This window comes from Drosophila sechellia, chromosome 3R, assembly GCF_004382195.2.
Source record: "Drosophila sechellia strain sech25 chromosome 3R, ASM438219v1, whole genome shotgun sequence".
In the NCBI taxonomy this organism is placed as follows: domain Eukaryota; kingdom Metazoa; phylum Arthropoda; class Insecta; order Diptera; family Drosophilidae; genus Drosophila; species Drosophila sechellia.
This window is the reverse complement of record NC_045952.1, coordinates 29811608-29838427: the sequence shown is the minus strand read 5'-3', so window position 1 is coordinate 29838427 and position 26820 is coordinate 29811608. Positions and strand designations below refer to the sequence as shown.

Sequence of the window (26820 nt, the reverse complement as noted above, 5' to 3'; positions counted from 1 at the left end):
AGTGTTCAGTTAAAAAGAGGTTATTATATCGCTCGATCCCTGCAGACTCATCACCATATTTCAAAAATTTTAGAACGTACCGGTGAAAATACATAGAGCTCTCAAACTCCCGGAACGGCTCGCCGGCCAGGAACGCTTTAACCGCGTTCACACACTGGGCAAAGATGTCCTTGCCGCCGCTGTTGAGTTTGTTACGCACTTGCGCAATGAGATCGTCGTTGAGCACGTCCAACACGAGTTCGTCGGGATACCCGCCCACGTCGACACACTTTCCGCCGCCGCCTCCCTCTCCGACACCGCCCTTTTCCGCATCGTCATGGCCCTCCTGGCACTTGACGCTCTCGTCCCCGTCGTCCTGGTGGCTGCTCCCGTGCCCAGTGGCGTCGTCGCCGTTGTGATTGCGCGTGTCCAGCTTCTTGTGATTGATGTCGCTGCTGTGCTGCGAGTTGTTGCTGTTGTTGATGTTGTTGCAGTTGTTGGCGGTGGTATTGTTGCAGTGTTCAGTCTCAGCTGTTTCAGTTGGATTGGCATTGCTGCTGTTGAGCAGCAGCTCCTCCTGCGTCTCGGCGTCCAAGGCGTCGCCCCCGCTGCCGTTGCGCAGCTCCAGCTGTGCCTCGACATCCAAGAAGCGACGGCCGATGTCATGGCCAATGAATATGCGGTTCGAGATGTACTCGATCTCGTATCTGAAAGGCGGAAAGCGAAAAGATTAGCCGCCTGTGACCTCAGAGCCTTACAGCACCACACATACTTGACCACCTCATCCAGGAAGGTGATGTAGCGAAAGTAGACGGGCCTTTTGTTCTCGCAAAACAGACGGAAGAGCTCACGACCAATGGGTTGCTGATCTATCACGTAGCCATAGCTTATATCTGGGGAAGAGGGAGAATGTGAGTACAAACTATGCATTTGGCACTCCCAGAAAGCTCACCTAATTTGTCTTTCAGGTTGATGCATTGCGATATGTGTGGGAATTGCAATATCTTGCGCCATTTTTTGCTCTTTCCCTTGTTGCTGTCGGAACCACCTGCAATGCAAAGAACAGAATTCAGTTGAGACGAGAGTCGACAAACATTTATTAAGGGCAAACAAGGTCTTGGAATTCAGTAGTTCAATCGGAAGCCACAGCACTCAATTGGCATTTTATGAATAACAATTTGAATGGAATTCCTAATTCCCATCTCCGGAGCAAACACTGTGATTTCCCCGGCACTCGAGTGCAAAGGTAAAGTGAACGTTTGCTTGCACTAAACCAGGGGCTGGGAACGTGATTGCATTGATTGCTACTCCGCTTCCACATCCACATCCGCATCCGCATCTCATCGACAAACTGTCCTTCTTTCGTCTGGTTTAATGTCATGCCGACAATTCTGTTTTATTTGCACTAGCTACGAGCCATAAAAACAATATTTCCAATGCGAAATGCATTAAATGCATTCACATAAACAAGACAAACAAACTGCACTGAGTCCCGTCTGTTGATTCGTGACTCGTGACACTTGGCTCGGCTGTAGGAACGAAATGAATCAGTTTACGTGGCCAATCGGAGGTGAGAGATCGTGTGGACCTGGACAGAGCTTAACTCAATCTTGGGGGCTTATTACACCACCTAGTTCCGTCGCCAAATTCAAGTCGTTCGGTATTGACCCTTCATTTTTTGTGCACAAGTGACCACACAAAAGGCTCATTACACTGAATAAATCACTATATCATCCATTCGCCCTCAACCATTCCTAGTCCTTTCTCTCAGTGCCAGTCGGGCCAGTCGATAATAGTGGAGCCATAAAATCCAGCAAGAAAATTAAGTGGATAGCCAGGCGTCTGGCAAGGAACGGAATGGAATTGAGTGGAGTGGAGTGGAGTCCAGTGAGAGGGCATAAATGTCAGAAGCAGTCAAAATCAAGCGAGTGCAAAACGTAAGCGAGTTCGCAACAATGTTCGGCCGGAAGCGGATGAAGTGGGTGGAACAGCAACACAGCCAGTCAAGGAAACTGGGTTAATATGCCCATCGCAGAGCCACGGTCGTGGCCAAAGAAATAGCAACGAATTTATTCCCTATACTCAGTGATTCAATATTTAAGATAATGGCACTTGGAATATCGTTTAATTTACATCTAAATCATATCATATATATCACATCATATAAGCAAAGCTACTGGACCACCCGGGAAAGTATGCTATACATTGATCAAAGGAGTAAATTTACTACAAAGTAGGTGTGTTCTTGGCATGAACGCAACCTTGTTATTTGGACTGCCTCGTTTGCTGCAAACACATTCGTTCTCTCTGAGCGCCGAATGCATACACAGACTCGTCTGGCCACAGAGCATTAGCCACTTATTTATGCTGCCAACAGTCTGCTGCCAAAAGTTTTGGCCAGGCTTAAAGTTTCCCTGACGAAGGATCCCCCAGTGCGTGAGCATTTAATTTAGTCTCAGTGCAATTATGCAAAAATAAACTCGCAAACTTTGAAGGGCACCAGCAGTCGTAATTTCCATGGAGGCACCACCACCTGGAGGATGAGGTTGCTCTGCGCTTAGCTAAATGAAATTACCCGTTGAAGTTTCGGAAAAGGGAAAAGTTAACCCTAAGCCGGCGCTGCTGAGTGCTGAAGCAAAACGAAGTTTGGCCAAGTAACAATTAGCCAACAGACCCGGGCACTGAGCAAATATGAAATGTGTGGGCCAAGTGCACGCTCGGATTATGGGATTATAATGCCAAGCCTTGGATATATTCAGTTCATTAAATTCAAGCATCCCGATATGACAGTACATATATTGGTATTCTCAAATGCTATCGGAGTAATAAACTTTTGGGTCGTTAGTGCTCTTTAAAATTGAACTTTCTTCGGCTGGCATTCGTCTTCTTCTGACCATAACCACCGGCGTCACAAAAGTTTGTAAGGTTCTTGGCAATTATTTGGCGAGGCGTAAAAACAGAAACAACGCCGCATCTCAATGGATTACGAAACTTGCAGGAGGGCGAGCGAAAGTCAGGAAAACATTTTCAAAACAAATAAATCGTATTATGTGAGCGCTTGGCTTTCAGCTCAGTTCGCTGGCTGGATGATGTGCTCCATGTGGATGTGCAGAAGGAAAACAAAAGTAATGGGCGGTGGATGTAGAGGAAAGTGCTATAAAAACTTATTAATGAAGCCATCGCAAGGCTAATTTGCGGTTGATGGCTTTCCTAATTAAAACCAATCAATAAGAAAAATAGCGTCCCCATCTTGGGCTCCGGTTTTCATCCTTGCACCAAGTCAAGCGGTTACAAATGCAATTTGTCAGCCGGAGGAGCCACCGAGCGGAGCGACTGCCAACTGCAATGGCCGCAATCCTGCTATCTAATTGACTGCCCGGACGCAGGAACCCAGCGCCAGGATGCGGATGAGCATAAGGATAAGTACTCATCACTGGAGACACAGCGGCGAGGTCGGCCCCCTTCCTTTATTTACGACTCAACAAGTTGACACTAGATGGCCAAGGGCCGTCGAAATAAAAGAAATTACAGTTTACATTAAATGGTCGCTGATTTATGGCTTCGCATTACAAGTTTTTGGTCCGAAACTTTTATGGAGCTCGAAAACGCTCGAATCGTTATGATCAATTTTCCCGCTGGACGCCAAGAAGTATGTGACACAATTTATAAGTGCCAAGTTGTCTCCTCCTTTCGTCCCGGCGTAATTTGATGTCATTTTTCACTGGCGAGCAAAACCAAGAGGCGGCCACCAACTGTTAGTTGCAATTATTTATGGCCAGCCCTCCTCCATTTTGGCCAAGTCGTGGTCCAAGGTTAAGTGCGTGCTAATAAGCTCACGGCCAAGGCCCTCAGGGAGCCATCGCAGAAGGCTTTCGATTGACTAGGGAAATCTATTATGGGGCGGTGAAGTCCAGCCGAAACGTGAGATATGCCCAAGGGAATCGACAGTTCGAAATGAACAAAGCCGTTTAATAAGTTGAATAATAATTTGAAAGTCTATCTCTATATGCAAGGAATTCCAACTACTGATGGATAATCCTGCAGATCACCCCGCTCAACCTCTATTTGCCTCCCTCTTGCCGCCCGTCTGCGTTTTGGTTGTTAAAAGTTCAGACAACCTCGCACGCAAAACGTGTATTAAAACAGCGACCAAAATGTTCGACAGCAGTTTTTACACATTCGCTAATGCAAAACAAACACTGCGGCAGTCGAAATAATAATTTAAGGCGAATCGGGGAGCGTTCTGACGACGATTTACCTACAGCGAAGCGCACATTAAATTAATTATTACTGTTAAAAAACCATAAAAATTCAAAATAACAATAAAAAGCCGTAAAAGTTACGCCGCCGGCAATCGAAAAGTTGATTGGCAGTCGCATAACGCCGCTGCCCCATCAGCAGGTGGGTGGTGGGTGGTGGGCGGTAGGTGGTGCTGGGTGGTGTCGGGAGTGGTTCAGTGGGTGGTCCACTGAGGAGGAGGCGGGTCCGAAGGAGGGAGGGAAATAAAAGCAGACGCTGCCACATGAAATGCATGTAAATGGGCCTTTGATTGGCAAAGGCACTTAATTGCGGGCTGCAGTCCCAGCACCGTAGCATGGCCACCACCCCACCCACCCCAGTGGAAAAGCCACGCACGGAATGCACATAATGGCACTTTGAGCATTCAGCCTTGTGGAGCGGGACTGGCCAACTAATTAAATGCGTGATAAAATAATTATAGTACATCAGGTACACCAGCACCACCACACACATATGGAAATCGATCTAGGGCAAAAATCCACCCAAATTCAGGAGCAGTTAATGGACGGCCCGGCTATTAACTGCAATTTATTACGGCAATATAGGAAGAGTCTGAATACAGAAATGCCCGCCAAAGGAAAGGGAGCAGGCCAAATTAATTAACTTCAATCCAATATTAGAAGCGGATCGACTGAGTAGTAGCATACATCACTGGAATGGATGATTTAAGGAAGCAATCATTCCACAGCACCAGCAATTGTTTCCTGTGTAGCTTACTTGCAGTTGAACATTTAAAATACCCCTCGAGAAACTCAAATATTTTCATTAAAATTCCAAGCACACTCGCGTAAAAACAAAAAGTGTGGCTGTACAAATGGCATCATCGAAAGCGTCGGAATTCTTCCTCGAGTGGCCAACACACATCGGCGGTTGGAGATAAAAAGAAATACACTCTATTTGTGTTGCTTTTTCGGCAGCTGGGCAATAGTTAAATTAGTCTGGACGGGCCATAAAACAACGGGAAACGTTATAGGATATTTTATTGCATAGCATTATTAAATTGTTTTATTTCGTTTCCACTTCGAAACGGCCGGGATTGAACTAGAAACCTGGGACACACAATTTCCTGCTTCGCTTGTCTTTCGCTCGTTCAAGCTTCATTTGCTCGGGGAAGACACAAAATTGGCGCCATTCGTGGCCGTTTTTTAATGGCTTCGTCGGAGTGCAGAAAACAGTTAACTTGGAGGGCAAACTATTAAGGAAAGTTGATTCATTGGCGCCGTCATTAGATCGTCTTAAGTCCGCCAGGACCCTACACCAAATGGCCCGAGAAATGGTTAAAGCCCGGCTACTGACACTGGTTACTTTAGGGGCAAAACTTTTGAGTGAAAACTCCCCAAAGTCGCATTCCATTCGAACGTGTCCTTTGATGTCCTCTACACGTTCTGCTCCTCATAAGCAAACGTATCAAAAAAAGTTGAGATGCACATATGAGCCCTAATTTATTCATTCAAAAACAAAGTGGCCGAGTTCCGCTTTTGGCTTCGACTTGGATTGCGCCTTAGTCGCGCTACTTGGCCAATAAATGGGCATAAACTGGCTCACACCGTTCCGTTTATATGGCGCACATGATGTCGTAAAACGCACAATAAACGAAACGTAAACATGGCCGGGGAAGCGTGCTTAAGCACCACACTGCGTATGCGTAATGGCACCCGGGCGAGTTACGAGCTACCTGAGAATGTCCAGAGCTGTCCGGATGGCTGCGCAAGGAGTCCGGTCCAGTGGCCACAGGACTCCTCCTTTAATGGGCAATATAAGAACTGATAAGGCCGGGCACATCTTCTGCGATTCTTCGTTTAATTAAAGCCCGAACGCTGAATGCAGAGCTGCAAATATTGACACAACCGACTTGACATGGCCGGCTGGGCTGGTAAATAGTTTGTGCAACCGCCGCGGGACTCAAAGGCCCGAAAGCATTGTGCAAACATCAGCAGGGGCGGGGCTGTGGGGGCGGCGTGCGGAGAATGACCACGCCCTCGCGTCCCTGGCTGAAACAAAAACAGGGAAAACACTGCGGTTTGGCTTTGTTTCAGCTGGAAAACATCATCCGAACTGGCAGTGAGGCGCACTGCGCCAGACTTTACATCAAAATTTATACATTTTTCCTTTTGCTTCTGGAACGAACTTGCGAAATGGATTTTTGCAAATAGAGAGGCAACTACGTGACGTGGGCTGTAAATAAATGATGTGGTCGCTTTTATGGCGGCGGATGTGGGTGGGATTTGAAAATCGATTGAAATCGAAATGTTTTTAAGTTCTGGCATTAATATTGCAGAGGAAACAATGCGGATTGGGAATAGAAGCTATATATATGTGGAATTTAGCAAGCTGGACTGAAAAACCAACTGGTTCGTCATTTGCTTAATTAAATGGCCTCAGATTTTCTCATTTCATACTAACTTTTTCCTAGACCAACAAATAGTTGTGAAATAAATTTTATTTTCTTATCAGCAAGACGACATTTTTCCCACTCATTATGGCCACCGCCATTTTCCAGCTTCTTTGTGCCATTTACCAGTACAAAAGTGCAAAAAATTGTACAACTACTCGAAAGTTTTTTAATTTATTAAATTAGTCTTATGAGCGCGGTTCATTTCACGCCAAACCCTTTGAATCCCGCACCATGCACTCAGCCCCCTTCCACTCAACCACTCGAGTGCCATAGTTTCCACGCCCCTCCGCCAAATACATAATATATCCTGGCTGCAACGTTCAAGTGCATTTCTCGTTATAATAATTCGCTGTCGTTGTCGCTGTCGCTGTTGCTGCTATAAAAACTGCACAAGCAGAGTGGAAAGTAAAAACTAAAAAAGGAAAACTCGTATCCTACTCAAGGAAATTGTCGCTGCATGTTTGAGTGGGTCGGCGGGCGCCTCCTCGAACTTATGTATACATATATACCCGCACACCAGTTTAGCCTCTCGGGAACGAGTATATGCGCCTGCTACCCACCAGTGGGTGGGTATACCAGACTATGTATACTCGCACAAACATACTGCATACAGCATCAGTCGAGCAGTAAACTCAAGGGCTGAAGGCTGAACCTGCTGGCTGTGGTTGCTTTTAGACTCCTGTGACTTGTATTTGAAAATATATTTCATGCCGGCGGCTCCCCATTTGGCACCCAGTTCCCAGTTTCCCAGCCTCGAGTTTGCCGCCTTGCCCAGTTCTGCAAATTTCCACTTTCCATTTGCGAAGGGTCTGCCTGAATTCTCATTTCTTGCGTAAATTGCCCGGCAATTATAATTGTTGTTTTCAGAATAACACAATTGTTTAGCTGGCTGCGTTTGCGGCTAGGAGAAGTTAGCAATTAGACTCACAAGTTGATTGCCCAACAGCCGTTTCCATTTCACTCTGACTTCTGAAATAGTATCTACCTAAACTGATTTTGGCCACTCAGGTATGCGTTTTTCTCTGCAGATTGTGTGGCAACTTAACGACATTTTCAGTTGCAAAAAGAATATTGGTAAACATTTTTTTTGCAGAGCAATGCAAAGTGCACGGAAACAGACAAAACTATGCTCTGCATCGGAATCTACAAGGCGAACTACGAGTATTTAATAAAATGGAAACTTCAGCAGCAACTTTTAGATGTAATTGGTTTAGGGAAACTTTAGGGAAATGTCAGCTGACTTTAATTGGATAGAAAACGTAAGAAACGAATCCTTGAAGTAAAACTCTGGAAAGTAAGAGAGAAGGGATAGAGTAACTTAAATTAAATAAACTATTCACTATGCTTGAATAGAAATATAAGAATCCCATTTATAAGTAGGTAAATTATGTTCGATTCTGACATCCGCCTTTAATCATAAATAGCAAGCAACACTTCAACACTTTCCTCTGACTTTCTGTGCCCAGCGCATCCTTCCTGTTCCTTTCTGGCATGGAAATGTCCTCCTTTTTGATTGCGGAAGCGGAAATTATGGCCAACACTGCCGTCGTTCGGTTTCGGCACTTTGGCCTTTCGCTTTTGCGTTGCTAAATGTTTTTCAAACGCTTTTTGCGTCGGCAATCAGATGGAGAATGCAGTTTGCCGGGTCTGTTGATTTTGCTCGGGCTAATATTGATTTTCGGTTAAATTAGTTTATCTAGGAAAATTGGCCCTATGCCATGACTCGTAATTACTTCAAGCCGACCTTTATGCTCCCCGTTGGCCAAGGGCAATTGGCCAGCAAATTGTATTAACCTTGTTGGGCACGCACACAAAAAGAGTGAGCCATACATATATGGCGGTCATACTCGTAATAATAATAAAAGCATGCATCAGGCCATGTGACAATGTTGCTTTGGCATCTGCTCGTTGGCCAAAATTAAGCGACAAGCGACGCGAAATTAGTTGAGCAGCCGAGCAAATCCCACTCATAGATAAATACCAAACATAAAGCAAACAAAATGTAGAAAAAAAAACAGCACCGAGTGCCGCCGTATTAAATTTCGATAAAAAACCGTGAAAGTGAATAAAGAAAACGCAATGAAAATCAATAAAACGTATTCAATTTCGCTCTGAGTTTTTTCCACCTCCCATTTGATTAATCATACGCCGCGTGTGCCGCGGTTGAACTCATTATCATTGCGACTTGCGAATTGAATGGATGACAATTTGGTGCAAATGGCGGACTGGCTTTCGGCCTTAAACTCCGACAAGTGTTGCCAAGGACTTTGACCTTTTGATGGGCACCGAAGAGCAGAGGACACGGCTCCACGTGGCCACGTCAAGGACGAGCAACACATCAAAGGCTGCTGTTGCCGCCTATTGAAAGGTCCTCGAGAGCGACCCCAGAAGCGTATCCTTCAGCCGCTCTGCCCTTACTCTCCTGGATTCCCTTCTGAAATTTGAGTTGCTCGTCTTCTTGATAATTAAATGAAATAAAACCAGGCAGGGTAAAAGTAAAAGCCTGCTTAAAAGGAATTTGTAATGCAAATGCTAGCCACCCACCCACAGCACCCTCACCACCCTCAAGTCAAGTCTTTCCTTGGTGCCCAAAAACATATACGGAACGCCGCAGATGAGGTCGGGACTTGGAATTGGAAATTGGATCAAAGGCATTGCACGTTCCGCTCGACATTCTCTAGGCATTAAAGTGCAATTTCCTTCGCCGACCGAAAAACCATTCGGCAGGCACACAAAAACAATACGGATAATCAGGCAGAACTTTTTCGGCATTCTTGGCCAAAAACTTTTCACACAAAAGCGAATCGCACGGCCCGGCAAAAAGCAACACCAACAGCAAAAGCAAAAGCAGAAGCAAATGAGACACATGGCGCGTGTCTCGCATTACAACTTTTGGCAAAGTGTAGTTTGTACATAATTTAAATAGTTCTGCCCAGCGCTGACAGTACGAACGTGCTGCTCGTGTCGTGATTTGATACTAAACACCAAACACTGAAATGCTGAAGTGCTGAAATAACCAAACAAACACCCATACTCGAATTGCGATTTGGCCAACGCACCCGGAGCATCGGGTTTTGGCCTGGTTGAGTCGAAAACAAAGGCAACTGCTGCCAGCCGGCGTTTGCATTTCGGCTGTCAAAGTATTTGTCAAAATGCTGCATATTTCGGCGCCGGCAATGAATTTCCGAAATGTTTTCGCCTTCTGCTCTGGACAACTGGCAACAGGGTAGCAATCAGCTTGTGCAGCGCCGGAAATGTGAGTGAAGAGCTTCAAGATCAAATCAGATTTTATGTTTGAGTGACGTATGCACACAATCCAAGCTGTTTTCCCCCATGCACTTTATAGACCAGGTATATGTACACGCGTCCTTGGCTTCGAATGGAAACTTGACATTCTGAATTCCAATATGACAGCTAAATTTAAAGATGCTCTTAATCAATTTCAATCCAAGCACCATTTGGATATAAAGGCGTCGACCCTTTTCCATTCCACCATCACCATTTTCATCCAACTCGTTACTTCGGAGCATACAAACATACATACATATAGACTGGCTCTTGGCCTGCAAACTTGTTTGCCATCTAATTGCCATTGGCTTTTATTTCGGTCTTTCCTTTATATTGCTTTTGTTTTATAATTCATCGAGTGTGTGCAACTGCTGGAAATGTATTAAGTGTGTGTGGTGTACCAAACATTCGCGCTCTTCAGACTTAAACATACCCATTAAAAATGTTAAACCACATTAGTTTGGTTCTATATATATCTACATACATACATTTTCTATACATATTTCGGAATTTTACTTGACAAAGCAAACATCATACCCACTTGTTTAATGAGTATGCCTGATTTAACAAAAAAAAACTATTTCTTTGAAAATAATAGGGTTGCTGCTGCTGCGGCGAGCAGCTGTTCACTGTTGCACATATGGTTGCATTTGAAGTTGTACAACATTTGTGTAATATACCGCCGAAGGAGTGAACAAACAGCTGTTGCCATGGGGCTCTTTAAAAAACGACTTTAAGGGCAGGGAATTTCCGTCGCCGACCATGTGCTTTATTCTTTCGGCCATAATGGGCTTATTGCGGAGCGGCCAGATTAATCGCAATTATCTGGGCCATTTTATCAGTCTGGATTTGCATGCATGTACATACGATTTTCGAGTATTTTTCTATTTTGGGCTGCTCATTAGCCGGGCACATGGCGGAGATAGAAGATTGCGTGATAGATGGACTTGCGGAGCAGACGTGGATTGCTGGTACTGATAACACCGGGTGGACGGGGTCGGGATTCTGGTGAACGGTGGGCGGTGGACAGACAGACGAGACACAATTATTCTCAATCTATGCCAATTTGGCAATTCTCGTTCAAACATTCAAATGCCAAACAAACAAAACGACTGCCGCGCTATTGGGTGCAAAACAAATCAATTAAGGCGAGCAGCGAGCAGCGAGCAACGAGCAACGCCTGCGAAATTGTTATAAATTGACACGGCGAATGCTCCTCGGTTCCATTGAATTATTTATGAATGAATTTTATTAGTTGCCCTCATTGGCGGCTCATCAGTGTCCGCTGACTTGACATTAATTGCAGTCGAGTGGCTAGTTGCGACTTACAGCCGAGCAAACAGTCAATTAAACGCTCCACATTTTGCCAAACATTTGATTTCATTTCAGCCCGGTTCAGTGCGTTGGGGCTTCGATTGGGAGCCAGCCAGCACTTGCCAATAGATAAATGTTTGTTCGGGCCAACAGCTTAACAGCTGAAAACAAACACACATGCCGCATTCCCACATTAAGCGGCCTTGTTTGGCAGCTCATTTGACAGGCGAACAACATGATCGATGCTTGTTATTTACTCTTGCTCATTTTCCCATTCGACTGCAGCCCGGTGATTTCCATTTGCATTTAGTTATCATAAACCAGCGATTTGCTGCCGTTTCTTTGATGGATGGTCGTCATCCAACGGGTTGGCCAATAAAACTTGCCAAAGCTGCAATTTCTCTCCATCTCGCACTTTCACCGGCACACAATTTGCATGTCTGACTTCTCGGCAGTTCGCAGATGAATCCGGAAAATCATAGGAGGAAAGCACAAGGAGCAGGAGCTGGAGTCGAGCACCAAACAGGTGCGTTTACCAACTAAATGGCGATTAATGAAAACTGCAAGCCATGAGCAATATACGTAAATAGAACAAAGCGTACGAAACTAAATGTCTTGACAAAAATTAAACGTTTTGAAAAGGAAAAAACGCGACTTATCAGGCTGAGCGGCTGTCATTGTTTATCGCCAAGTACTCGGTGGTTTTCGCTCGTATGGGAGTGTTATTTTTAGTTGACAAGCCCAGCACACAAGTCGCCAAGCCACCCTCTCCGCACCACCCACCACCCGCCACCCACTCAAGCACTCAGTCAAACAATCAGCAGGCGGTGGCTGTCGAGCAACAATGGCAAATGTGCAATGCCAGAATGCAGTGCCAGCAACAAAAGCCAGTTGACAGTCGTCGAAGGCGGCATTCTGGCATTCTAATGCAACGCAAGCGGCTTATGCTCACGTTATAATATGATATAAGCGTGCCCATTCCGATTCCGATCCCGATCCCGTGCCACTCCATCCCATCCCATCTGTACACATGCCAATCGCGTTGAGCGCATTAGGCGGCTTGTAAGTAGTAATTATAATTAAATGCGCATACCAAATGCGAGGCACTCAGGCATTGCGCAACACGAGCAGAAAGTGCAATCACCATTAGCACATCCAAGATCCTGGAAATGTAATTAGATGCCTTCGAATGCCACAAGGCGGAAGTAATTGCACTCCGGGAAGTTATGGCCGCATTACTAGTATTAGGCATATGGTGAGAAGTAAAAAGCTGAGCTGGCAAGTGTAGCAAATAAGGGCGTTTAAAGGCCAATCCTCAAATGTCAACAATCGACTTCTAGAAATTAATAACGCAATAAACCCCAGAATCTTTACTGCTGTAAGCTGTTATGTAATGTTTTGCATCACTCATGCGTAATGCATAGATAAACAATGGACCAGCATATACATGCATATAAGCCATGTGAATGGCGATTAGGTTGATGGCTGTGGTTATTAAAGTTATTTATGTCTGGAGATTGTGCTGCATTGCACAAGGAGAATCAGATAGATTGGATATTAATAAACTTAACTGGAGGCCTGGTATTACAATACCACGAATGCAAGGCCTTTGGAATGGATTCTTTGTGCTTAGGATACGGAATCCTTTTTCAGACACTGCTCAGCTTTTGATGTCAGCTTGGCCTTTTATGGCGGCTGGATGTCCACTGGGGACTTGGCTTTGAAGCAAAGTTAAACAATCGACCACCCAGGCAGCAAATAAACAATAAGCTCCGCTCTGCGATTTCAATTGCCACTGCAAAACTCGTCAGCTTTTGTGGCATCAACGGTTTAATTGAAATTGCATTTGCAATTCTCGCATCGGCCGTCCATAAATAAAATCAATTCGAACAACACTTTATGGATGTGGGAGAGAGAATCAGCAGTCGGCGCAGTGCATTACTTGTATTGTGTTTATGCTGCGATTTAAATGGTAAATGGTAAATGGCAAATGGAAATTGGTAAATGGAAAAGCTCTGGCTGGCAAACACGGACACACTCATTACATTGGTATTATTTAGCTGTCGCTGCATTTTATAATTGCTTTTAAGCCTCAGCAGCAAAAAGCGAGCGGCTTACCTTTGGTTTCCCCATTTGCCGTTGACATTTATTTATTTGCTTTGGGGAATTGTTGCTGCTGCCGCTGACAACATTTCAAGTTGCCGGCACATTTGCCAACCAATGAAGTGTAAAGACCCAGACTGGCTGCATTTTAGAAATTAAAGTTGCCACTACTGCAACTAGGCAGTCTGCGCTCAATGGATAATGGATGCGTTGTATGCTGTCAAAAATTGAATTGAAATTGATATGCGAAGCGCGCGTGAGAATCGCAAACTGCCATAAACCTGAAATGCTGTCATTTATATGGAAAAATTGCGCATACGACACGTTGTCAGCAGAGGCAACAGCAACAGCAACACGAGATTCATTTCCATGTTCAGTACCCTATTTGCACAGTGGTTGCAAACGACCAGGTCCCCAGTGTATATAGCCATTTCCGTTAAATCAGAAAATGATCAAGGGCAAATCCCGGCAAATCTCCTTCATGGACTCACCTTTAGGCAGAGGTGAGCCTCTGGGCATACTCATAAAGTAAGCCAAATAAATATTTATCGATTTCGCAACACTCAGCAGCCCAGTGTACTACCATATAACTCACTTGGCTTTCATCAGCAAAAATTTTCACTGCGACACTTACGTTTTCATGACAGACCCAGCATAAAATATGCCAAGCTCCGTTGCTCCTCGGGCTCCTCTTTTATGCCGGGACATTAAACCCCCTGTCCACCACTTTTCGAGGAGGTGTGATGAGGGACGAACTCTCCCCACTGCAAACCATGAGCGTTTCTTTTTATTTAACGCAGTCCCAGCTCAGTGGCTCACTTCTGGCATTCTTCCTGTGCTCGTAAAATGACAGGCGACAGCGCCCAAAAGCAGGCAACATGCATTGCGCCCGAAGGACATCAATCATAAGGAAGGTCCTTGGACGGTGGGTCTGGCCCCCTGCGCCTAACAAAGACAAATAGGCGATTTATCCTCGGGATCTGCTTGTTTTGACCAGAAGAGCAGCAATCCCAATCCCAATCCCAGACTTTCTGTCTGTCGGCTGGCATTTGCGTGCATTGCGCATACGTCGCGTTGCCTTGCCGACAAATTAATCACAATCTGGATAGCTACTCCGCCCAGCGCTACATGGAAATCCCTCGCAACTCCCGTCACTTTTCGACTTTTGATGCTTTTAATTTATGAGTCTGGCACGCTGGTTGCAGCACCACCCCTCCCCGCTGCCCCTCTGCCCACCCGCTGGCAAATTAAAACAAGAATCCAACATAATAAAAATAAATTAGAGCTGGAGCCAGGTGAGAGGAGCGTAAACAAATATCAGAAGTATAAAAAGCATTTTGCATGGAATTTCGCCGGGCCTTTGTTCCTCCCATCACGACCCCATATAAATAAAGCACAATATAAAAAATTAATTGTCAAAACAATCAATAAATTTGCTTTATGGTCCCGGCCGACTCCACTAGACGTAGACGTGGGCTCGTGGCAGGCTAATGGCGCTTGAGTCGCCTTGCTTATCGGTCTTGCGTATCCGTCTGTCCAAGCCCCCGTCCGAATCTCCCCGGCCATATTCGTCTACTATATATAATGTATAAATCCGACTGTTTGTCGATCTGCCCGCCTGTCAGTGGGCAGCAACAGCTGCCGCCGGCGGCGTCTTTGCTTTTCATTTTTATTTTGGGCATAGCCGACAGCCAAAGTGAATAGATTCCAATTTATTTTGTATATAATCCGCACGCCCCCCAGACCACCGAACAGGTTGCGTGTGTCGAGCTCAAAAGATACAGGTAAAATGGTGTGCACATGCGGGTATCTGTATAGTATAGTAGACCAGTACAATAAATTATATTTAAAAAGTAATAGCTTGGAAGCATTTTGGGTTAGACATGATGTATGCGTTTGAATTGCACAGACGGTGAAGTGTTGAAGTGCGTAAGGAATTGTTATTGGCAGCCAATCAGGAAGACCACTGTTATATTATTTATAAAAAATGAACCCATCCAACATGTATTGTTTATTTCATTAGATTCGTGGCTGACAAAAAACGATTCCAAGCCACATCGATTTCTAGTCCGCCGCATAGTGATTCAATTACTTCGAACTCCGGTTATTCTCGCATGAAAATTTAAAACATTAATCATACGCTCCGGTGACCATTGGCCATCACGTTACAGGGCGACGGAGCAAAACGCTGTAGCAGGATCGGAATTGTGTGTACATGAACCTGTCGTCTCTGCGGTCATTAGTGCATGCATTTTTAAGCATGTTGGGGTCACAGCTGCGCTACTGGGTCACCACGCGCCACCTGCCGCATTTTCCTCTGCGGTTCTCCGCAACATGTACGTATTACCTTACGCGATATTTCATGTGGCAAGATGGGAGTGAACGGGGCAAGTTCTAATCGTAATCAGAGAGCTTTCACGACGGATCTGCATACAGAGAGCCAAGCCAGCTGAGGTCGGGGATTCCCTGCGGTGGTTTTCCATAATGGGATTCCTGAGCTCAAAACTAGATTGAATCAGATATGCAAAAGCAGAGCATAAAACGCTATCAATTTGAAGACAATATACAATCATAAATATCCATTTCAATCAATGAGGAGGGAAATCAAACGTTTTGGGAGACAAAAGATGAGCGACGAAGACGAATGGACCACCTCTTTGCCAAAAAATTGATTTGAATACTCATATTTCGCTTACTACGTGTGCGCTCCATCGACAAAACGATTAAGTATTCCGATTAAATATTCATTTGCTGACGAAGCAGCGCGTCACTTAATACAGCGATTCGATTCCCGAACCTCGGGGGTCGACGTTTCGATGTTATTTCTTATTGTTGCTTTGCCGTTCTGATTATTGCCGTTTGCCTACGTCAAAAAAAGTTTTTATCCGTATCTGTATCTGTCTCTGCCTCTGTATCTGTATCTGTATCTGAGTATCTGTGCTTGAAACTCCCCCGGCAGCAGCTACCGGTTTTGCAAAAGCAATCTCTCGAATTCCCAGAGCGGCAGCGCAAAAAACAAAAACAGACATCGTATAAACATGGTATTCTCTGGGCTAGATATATATGTTTGCATCATATGAGTTCAACATTCGCGAACGAACGGGTATATCCGTTTTTCCATGGCGGAAGCTGGAAAACTCGCCCTATAATCCCCGATAGCTTAAACTTGGATCGTCATCACAGCATAACAGCATCCTTTGTGGAGGAGGAAAATAAGAAATATCTACGGACAGCTGCAGTTGTCTTTAAGAATTGTAAGGTACCACTCTGTCGATCAGAAATTACCCCATAATTAAGTGCTCGACAGTCGCACATTACTTGTACGCGTCAGAGTGCTAATGAATATTGTTAATGCCCGTCAGCGGAAATGTTAACTGTTCGGATATCTGGAATTAGTTACAGGGAGCTAACGCCCCACGTTCTTTGCAGCTGCTCTTTGTTGGTGGCACTTTACATACACAATTAGGGCGAATGTGGTGCGTGGCAACAATCAATGTGTCTTCAATTTGCCAAACAACAATCGTTTTGATTGCAATTACCCACAAAGGGCGAGGGGTTCGCACAGACGCAGTTTCGTCGTGATTAGTTGCTTCCCGGGGATGTGGGTGGTACGTGCTGCAACTGCAGATGGAGCAGAGGCCAAAGGCCAAAGGGCACCAAAGACAGACACCGCAGACCGCAGAGGCTCCCCCTCACCCCTCACCGGCAGGACACCATCCTACATCCTGCCAGAGATTGTGGGTTTGATGAGCTGCCCAACTGGCCAACTGGCCGAGTTGCTAGTTGCCCACTCAGCCCACTGTGGCTTCCCCAGGTTTGCGTGCGATAATTAACATCTAGATTTTGAAACTGCTCAACATACATACAACATAACTGGGGCTTGTTAGACCCGCCCGATAAAGAGACCAGTCGCTGGGGACCACTTGAAATGGATTCGCGTGCTTCTCCGCTGTGCTGCGTTGCCCACGCTGCGGCCACTCACTTGCTAACTTGGCCAGCGGTCAATGAACCAAGCGCTTTTCCAGTTGGACAATGCACCTGTCGCCCCCAAAAACAAACACACTCCAATACACGGAATAGGATCACAGTGTACAGTGAATCATGTACTTAATATTTGGTCTTAGATTCCGATTTTTGGGATCTACGCACTAAATTTGAGCCACAAATGGATTCGAGACATCTAAAGCCACCGCCAAACAAGTGGCGGCTGCTGTTTCGCAGTTCGGCGATAAGCTTCTGGCTCTGCTTTAATTGTCCACTTTTAGTTGGAGGGGATTCTAATTCGCTATCGCACTGTAAATTCCACTCTTTATGGCACTCGGTCCAGCTGATAACTGGAGTGCAGCGGCAAACTTTTGAGCTGGGACCAAATTAAATTTCTCACTTCATTCCGACTTGAAGAGGAGTCTTCTGAATTTCAACGTCTGCCTCTTGGTATAATCAGCATTATGGCCGGGCATTAGGGTGAAATTTATGCGGCCATGGCGACGCTTTCCCCCTCAACTCCCCGTCGACCGCAAACCATTTTAATGCGACGTCATTTTAATGCCACGAAGAAGACTTGACTGGCGCAAGAACGAGAAAAACTGGCGGAAGAGGGCAAGAAGTGGGGTGGGGGTTGGAATAACAGACCAGCTCAGAACTCAAACATAATTTTCCCTAATGCCAGCACAAAAGGAAAGAAGTTTGGCATTTGCAGTCATTAAGGAATGCATTCAATTAGCTAAAACAACGCTATCGACCAGCTGTTGGCCTGTCGTCCGAGGGGCGTGGCATTCGAGCCATTGGATGGAACCGCAATCACGGATTGCCACACCACTATCGCACCACTTGCACCACCAACGAACGGCCGCAGTCCCCGATAAGCCGCCTCTGTGACGCACTGCTTCCGCGGAGTGACGTAGGTCGGTCCAGACCCCGGCTCCGACATCCGACCCCTGATCCCGATCCGATTCGGTCCCACACATGTTAATACTGCAGATAGCATCGACAGCGCAGGCCGACAATCTGACAACTGATACGGGAGAACTGCCTGCAGGTCCCATTTGACAGGCAATGACTTCTACTTGACTTGCATACTTGTTACTGGGTATCAAATTAAACAGGGCAACAATTGCTAATAATAATTGCAGCATTCATTCATTCATTCAATTCATTAAATTGTGGTTTTAGCTACTCTCTTTAATAATAATGCATTAAATTTGGTCCTTCAGCCGCTTCTCTACTCAGCTTCCAATAAGTAAGCTGCTCCTTCTGGAGAGTGTAAGTGCAACAAAAGTCTTGAACATCCCGGAGTTTTCGTACCACCAATCTGACAGCAATAAGTCTTTGTAAATGAGCGACTAAGAAACGAACAATCATCCCTGCTCCTTAGATTTACATTTGCATTTGCTTGCGCACACTTTAGCCGGAGTACAACATTCAGCAATAACTTTGCTAGCCAGAAAATATGACGGGCACGACCAGAAGTTTTCCGGACCAGGAATAAAGGAGAATAGCAGAATGGGACTGGAAAACTTTATGGCAATGGATTTTCCACTCGTTGCCGTCGGCTGTTGGCGCGCGACTTCATTTCAGGCCATCCACCAAACCCCCGCCCCGCCCCGCTCCCCCACCCACCAAAGACAAATTCACTTTCTGACTCGTAAAATGTATTGCAAATGTGTATGCTCATCCCGCTCCGGAGACATTTGCCTGGCAGCTTCTAGCCCATTGCCATTCCGCTCTGCTCTAAAATATTACATTACTACGAATTGAAATTTTGCGCACGTTTCTGTCATTTAAATCTGTTGAGGCGGCCCGAAACCAAACGAACCAAAGTATCTGGTCGGCTTGGAAGGGAAGGGGGACTGCTCTTACTATCAGGCAGACGGCAATAAAATAAATAACATTTAAAATGAAATATTTGATTGGGCACATGCAGAAGGCAATACCGGCGATACATACAGTCAGTTGGGGCATGCAACATGTTGGGATGCGCACGATACCGACGTCACCGCGTGAAGGTGACCTTTGCTGGCGGCTCCTTGCACCAACTTCTTTCTCCGTCTAATGCATAACTTTGCATAAATTTCCCACAACCTAATCGCCAAAGTTGACTCTGCTGTAAATAAACAGAACAATGGCGCCAAACAACAAGGATGTGGGCGGAGTTACCCGAGATGACACTGAACTTGGCGGGGGCATGGGCGGGGCCGGGTCCGGGGGCGTGGGCCCTGCAATTGAAGTGTGACCTCGATAACGAAGTGAAGTGTATCTGCGGGAGCGTCCGTCGAATAGAGCACTTAAAGCCCAGCACCATGGAGCATGAAAATGAATAAGTTGCTGGAGCGCAAACATTTAACGCTTCATTAACTTTAGATAAAGCCCAGGACCAGCCCGAGGAGCGACACTTCCCCCACATCCGCCCCACAGTCGATGGGAAAATTCCAGCCCAACTTCAGCGCCTACAATTAAACAGACCACCCCTCCTTCGGTGCGGCAGAGGGGGCAGCCGAAATCGATGGCAGGTGACAACACGGACCTCCTCAGCACTTCACCACTTCAGCACGTGCCCTGCAAAGAAGTGGCACAATTTGGCGAATGTAAAGATGCTCTTCTGTGGCAGAAGAATGGAATTCTCTTCAATTGAATTAAAGCCACTTTTCGCAAGCCCGTTGAAGTGGCCAATTGAAATGTCCTGGATAAAACTACAAACTACTATATATAAGCTTGCCTTTAAGTCTGATAAATTATTTGTTCAAGTGCTTAAATATTCACTTCCTCGGAAAATAAAGCCACTTACCTTCTCTCGCTTTCAAGTAGACCGTATTGGCCACAATATTCTCTAATTCCATTAGTTCCAGGTTGGCGGTTTTTTAATGAATCCTTTGGCGCTCCCGAAAAATAGTCGCAGTCACACTGGCTGGTGCTCCTTTTGATCTTTCTCCTGTGTGTGGCCTTCGCTGGCTCCTTTGAACAGGGATCCCCTTCTGCGTTCTGGTGGGCAGGGCGACTCCTTAGACTTGCAAATCTACGGCTGGCTGGCTAATTTGTGGCCGTCGTCTGGCGTCCAGCGTTGCGGTATTTGGCAGCAGGGTCTCGGTTTCAGATACAGGCGTCATTTAGTTTCAAGATTGAAATTTTCGCAAGGCCGAAAATGTGCCCTTTTTGCAAGTTGAGCCAATTTGCGCTTGATTGAATGCTGTAAAACCGTCGGCCAATGGATTTCCTCAATCTGCAAGGGAATGTAAATATCTTGGTTAATTTGGTTTGACAAGGGATAAAGGAGATCCTTTTGCATTCAGTGCGATTTCAATGGCAATCAATTTAAGTTGGCACAACTATCAGAGTTTCCTTTCAACATTTTCTTGTACCATTTGCCTGGTTTAACCATTTGCCTAGCATTTGCTGAATGACTCTTTAAATAATCCCCTTCGCACTGCTGCTAAAACTCCCCCTTAGACAAAATTAATTATATTTTCCGTAATGCTGAGCGAAAGCCACAATACCCTTTTGGCTGTTCGTAAATATGAAGTATTCACGTGTGCATACCTTATACACCATTTTATCCTTGGCTTTGTGGCTCAAGTTCGCCTTTTGAGAGCAGTTGGTACACGTAATGTCTACGTGTACTTGTTGTCTTACCTGTTTGTGACAAAAGAGCTGCGTGCCTTCAAAAACTTTGCATATCTATGCAAAAAAAAATATTTGTAACGTCCCTTAAAATAATTAATAAAAATGCTGAGGAAATGCATGCAACACAATTTGCATACCACACACCTCTAGAAATACGATTTTTGAATAATATTGATTAAAGTATATATCGATTTTTTTGCTTGTGTATTTCTAGGCGTGAGTGAGTGCCATGTGTGTGCGTGTGGTTGGGACCCGGCAAAAGCAGAGAGGAGGAGGAATCGGGCTGGAAAGCCACAGCATACTTAGCCCACCTTGTCGGCTGTTGGCCTTCTGGAGGTGTCAGTAATGTTGCGGTCGACAGTGTGTCGCATTTATTAATCATGGACGCACTGACAGGGCAGCTCCGAGGTACGGATATCTACAGTCGATGCTGGGAACCCTCCTCCCGAGTGGGAGCATTCCCCACTACGTGTGGGAATGTGGCAATGCTTTGCGGACTCGAGTGGCTCGAGCAACTAATAGCGAAATAATTGAATGACACAAGCTTTCTTCTGCTGCGCAAGGGCATTTGCATGTTTGAAGGGGCCCTCGGACCTCATACGCTGTATGATTTTGAAATTTCTTTATTGGAAATTCAGTTTTTATGGCACTTATCAACTCCCATGTGCGTCATACAGCTGTTGCTGTTGCTCTTTCGTGCGAATTGAATTTATTGGATCCTCGCATAGACGGCTTTTAATTAAACATGAACTCATGAAGCCACATATAGATCTATTTGTTTCGGAACAGCCAGCCAAACCGCACCATCCCACCATGTGCTGGAGGCACATCCATCAAGGCAGGAAAGTGTGGCGGCCATGCGAGTGTTTATTTTCCAAACAAAATTCAAGCAAAAACAGCGGCCACTTTTTGCAGCCCGTGTCCAAATTAATTGTACTTGGAATGTAGCAATCAAGCTAAAAATATTTGGAGCCCTCTCTAATAAACATGGCTTCTACGGGCGCCATGTATTATTCAGGCTGGATATGGGAGGTGCTCCTAGTAGCACCCAGAAGTGGAGTGGGCCCAGATTGCAGAGCATCGACGACGTGTCCTGTCTATTCCATGATGGAGCAGAGCCGAGCACGTTAAAAGCCTCTTTATTGAACATTTGCGCCATTAGGCCCGTTTGCCAATGCTCCTGCTCCTGCTGCTGCTGTCACGACGACGTTGGCATAAAAAACTCAACCGCCAAACGATGTTGTCAGTCATCCAGGCATACACATCATCCACACCCCCACCATCATCCACATCCACACTCACACTCTCATCAACTTTTATACAGTTGGCCACGTGTGTGCCTGCAGCAAGCGACGCCATTAAAAATATGCTGCGAAATGGCGCAAATGTGCATGGGCTCATAACGAAATTAAGCGGCAGCATTACAGCCACTTTTTCAACACTTCCTGGAAAAGAGGCAAGAAAGCTAGCTAATGTCGTTTTCTCTGTTGCTTCACACTTCGATTTCGTTATAAAAAATATAAAGGCGTATCAATCTTTCTGTCAATAATGTGTGCGCTGCGAAGTTAACATTCTGCGGAAGAAAAGATTCATTTCTAAGATAGTAATCACTTCCAATTGCATAACACTTGGAAATTTGAAGGCTTTTGATGAGTCACACAAGGCTTTGCAATGGATTATTCTAGGCAAACTACCAGTCCCGCAAATCTAGTTATCCACAAAGTGAAGATTGTTCTCTCAGATAATCCCTCCAGCTCACATCCAATTAGGGTTTCCTCAGGGTATCCATGTTTCCACAAGGCCCGAAGCTGCCGCCATTACCATTCACTTGTCCCTGAACCGCGCACCTTTGTCACCTCGTCGCAGGCGAATTGCTCCTATCTGTCCCACTTTGTTGGGCATCCAAGCATCTCAGTATCGGGGATTTTGGCAAAAGGGGTGGCTGGATGTGGGTCTAGGAAGCAGGGGTAGCGGAGTATCGACGACCGACCGACTGACAGCGGCATCAGTTTAGGAGCGCATTAACTAAATTATGGAGAAGAGCAGATGCCGTCGTTGGGCGGTGTAAGCAGCCTCAAGCATTCAAGCTATTGACTTATTAATTAAGACAAAGCAGCCAGCCCCAAATGTCAGCCCACGAAAGATAGCGCGGGGAGGGGGGCTGGGTTGGTTGCCTGAGACGAGGCATATCATCCCTTATCACATTTATGACAGTCATGGCCATAACCAGAGCTTTGGAATACGTCAATTTAAATGCCAAACGCAAGCTTCCACGTCTTCAGCGCACTGAGAGAAGTATCTTAAAAAGCCCATTTAAAAGTGTCCATCGGCATGCAATAATGTATTTTGTATCATTGACTTTTGCGAATTTATGGATTTATCCCCCGCTTTACGTCGCGATTTTCTCTCAGTGCAAAGGATCCGCTCGCAATCCACCACGACCCATGCATAGTCAAGTAGGCAAGGACAGGAATAGCGACACGAAGGAGCAGTTTGGAACTGACGGAGGACAACCTCAATCATGGGAATGCCCAAAACGGATATCCTCAGCGCGTTTTGCCCGACTCCGTGAGTTATGGAGTCGCCTGCATCCTGTTTCTGTCTGCATTTTGCTGCTGATGCCAGCAAAAAGCGGAGCAAATAAAGAGTCGCCGGCTAAAGCGAGTCATATTGCCCACTTGGCTTTCGTTTTTATTCGCTGCCTTCCTTCCGTACATTTTTCCCATCTATTTTTTGGGTGCCCACATATTTTTGTGCTTAAGCTTCGTTATGGTTGCGCCACTCAGCTCGACTGCTTCTTTCTGGCTGGCTTTCCCACTTTCCCGCTTTTCCGCTTTCCCCTTTGAGCCGTGTTAATTTCGCTCTAAATGCGCAATTTATTTGCGTTAAACTTGGACGTGCATGTGGGCGGTCGGTCGGTCGGTCGGTTGGTTGGTCGGTTGGTTGGTCGGTCGGTCTATCCAATATGTGGTCGCCTCTATATCCCACTCCCCGGATTCTGACTTTGGCTACGGCTGGGTGCGGCTTCCCCGACTGGCTGGCTGGCTGGTCGGCAAAGGATCAACTTTTCGCCAGGCGCCCTGTGGCATGGCGTGTCCTTTGCCTCCGTGCAGTCGCACATACGTGCAGAGGACTCCCTCGAAATGAAAATGTTTTCACTTTAATTTGCAGTCGCTGCAAAATTTTAATCAGCTCTCCCCCTTGCTGACTCTGTGCTTTGTCCGCCACTCTGTTTTCCCATTTTCCGCCTTTCTTAGCATTATGAGTTCGTAATTAGAAATGCGAGGCGATTTGGTGAGCGGCCAAAAATGGTGGACAATGCTTAAAAGGAAAGCGGAACGATAGGCGTTTTGCTTTGAACATTCTTGAAGCTATTCAAGGCGAACTAATTTAACCAGAATCTATTTGTGAGAAGCCTACTAAAAATTTAAACACAATAAGATCCCATTAACAGAGTTATAATTTTGAGTTTCCGAATTCCTTCCCAACCCCATGTAGAATCATCTGGTTACAATAGGCTGAAGTTAGCACAGTGATAATTTTCGCATTTTCCGCTCTGCCCCTTCGGAAATAAAATTCCCACCGCTTGTGACAAGCAAACACAATTCGAATTTGTGTATACTTAACTGCTCAGTCGACCGCAAAGACGTGTCAGTAGGTGTTGTATAACATTGCAGTCGCATTAACACATCGAGGGGAGCTGACGGGTAGGTCGCCAGTTAAGACGCCACGCCACAAGTATGTGGTTAGTCGGGCCAATACTCGATTGACTTATGATAATGGAAAGCGGACGAGAGCCAGCGATACAGCATCAGCAGGCTAGATATCGGAAATTAGAGACAAGAACTGCTACCAAGAGAACCTTGGAAATCCAGTTTAAACCGCAGAACAGATTCTTAATATTGGTTAACTCTTAAAGATGATATTTTCCCTCTGGGCAGTCCCTGTCACCAAAGCGCTGAGCCAGTCTTTATTCTATGAAATATGTGAGGAACCAGATTGTAGCACGAACGAATCTGGAGCAAGTAATCCATGTCCAGTATGCTGGACTGGTGTCATTTGTCCTGCTGGCAATCAATAAGGCAGCGCGCCAACAACTATGCCAAAAATGACCCAGTTTGGCAGAGAGTCCGGAGCCACAGACCCTCGGCAAGGACATCAATGCAGCTGCCAAGCGAAGCCATTTCTCCTTCTGCCGCCCTTTCCCCGTTTTAAATTTTCCTGGCATGACAGCTATGCGGTGTGGGTTGGAAAACAAGTGAGACTGGTCGAGATTGGTCTTGATTGGTTCTCGGTTTCCGTTCCCCCACCTTTTCGCCGCTGCTCATTTTTCTTCTTTTGACAAGGGTTGAGTTAGAGATCCCAGCAGGAGGAAATTATGATTCGACCCGCATTGCGAACGATTGAGCTCTAGTCACAAAACGCGTGTCTGCAGGTCCAATCTCCCGGGAGACTCGGCTGCCATTGGAAACGCTCCGAGTTGTTGGTGGAACCGAGATACTCTTCAAAACTGCAGGATACTTTGAGGCGCACTGAAGCGTCGGATTGCCAGAGGTCCTGGCTCAGATCACGGATGTCTGGATGTCCTGCCTCGACTGCTTCGACCTGTTTGCATGCATAATTTGCCCCTTCACTCAGATATGCATATGCAAAGAGGAGCCCCGCACATATGGCGCATTCTCCTTGTGTGTGTATGTGTGCGGATGTGAAGAGTGAAATGCTTTTTCGTCCTTTATTCATGTTTCCTTTTTTGATTTCCCCAAACGCTGTCAACGCTCGGCTCCCAGGACTCCCTCTTTGCTAATTTGCGCTTTAATAAATTTCATTTGAATTTTGTGCACAATGAACTCTCGCGTTCCACAAGTTCTGGGCGTGGCAAAACGCCCCTTGTAATTTGATTAGAATATATGTGACACGGAAATGTTTCGCAAAGCAAACAATTTTCCACGGTGGCTTTTATCAAATTTAAATTGTATATTATTCCTTTGATAACCCTTTTGCACTTCATTTTGACGGTTACTTTAAAAACTTATAATAAATCGTTTGCATTGAAATATATTGCTTTTAGAAAACAATTTGCGTTGGTGTTTGTAAATAAATGCAAAAAAAAAGACTTTTGGAAAAGTGTTTTTCCCCAGAAACAATGTGTTTCCATTGCAGATCGCTAAATTTTGTTTGAAATTTTTCTTCGTTCATTTTCTGATGGGTTTGCGTGTGTGTGGAAGCGCACAACTTATGATTTATGCATGTGGGTCATTGCTGTCAACACAAAGTGAAATAAGGCAAACATATTGCCGCCGCCCTGGAACAATAACAAGGCACGGAGACCGGATGCTGGGCGGGAAGAGGAGGAGAACCTTCGGATTTTATGCCTCAATAGGCCCCAAAATACAAACACAAACATGGGCACTTGTGCGAGAAGGGCCTCCGCCCAAGCCGAAAAGTATTTAAACTTATGCAACATTTCCAAGGAGGCCCATCGAATATTTATGTAAGAATGATTTATGAATATAACATAAGACCTGGCAACCTAGGAAATGCGGTTGCCCGCCTATTTCTAAATATTAATTGAAAATGATGGAAAAATATACCCGGCCAACATTCGCTGCCTTTCAATTTGAGCGACTCATCAGAATGCTTTAAATGCCAACGGGCGTATACGCAATTTCCGTGGACACAATACCAAAGCATACTTTTGAGCGTTTCATCAGCTGTCAACAGAAACAAAGGCAGCTGATGTCAAAAGAAACAAATCAATGGTTTATTTGCTTTCATCCATTTATTTTGTCTAAGGAATCTCCTATTATTTTATGTTGAATTTTTGT

At 45.5% G+C, this 26820-nt stretch overlaps 1 protein-coding gene across 2 annotated transcripts in view; it reads right to left on the bottom strand.

The window, feature by feature from the left end:
• The window catches only part of LOC6612984 (G protein-coupled receptor kinase 2), a 47345-nt gene that overhangs the window by 3566 nt on the left and 16959 nt on the right, over positions 1-26820 (bottom strand). For both annotated transcript variants that reach the window (XM_032722418.1, XM_002037439.2), the window contains 4 exons: positions 20163-20594; positions 932-1027; positions 752-872; positions 81-686 (listed from right to left, as the gene is read on the bottom strand). In XM_032722418.1, the coding sequence (XP_032578309.1) occupies positions 81-686; positions 752-872; positions 932-1027; positions 20163-20214 (875 nt within the window). In that variant the 5' untranslated portion in view covers positions 20215-20594. The remainder of the gene's footprint in view (positions 1-80; positions 687-751; positions 873-931; positions 1028-20162; positions 20595-26820) is intronic.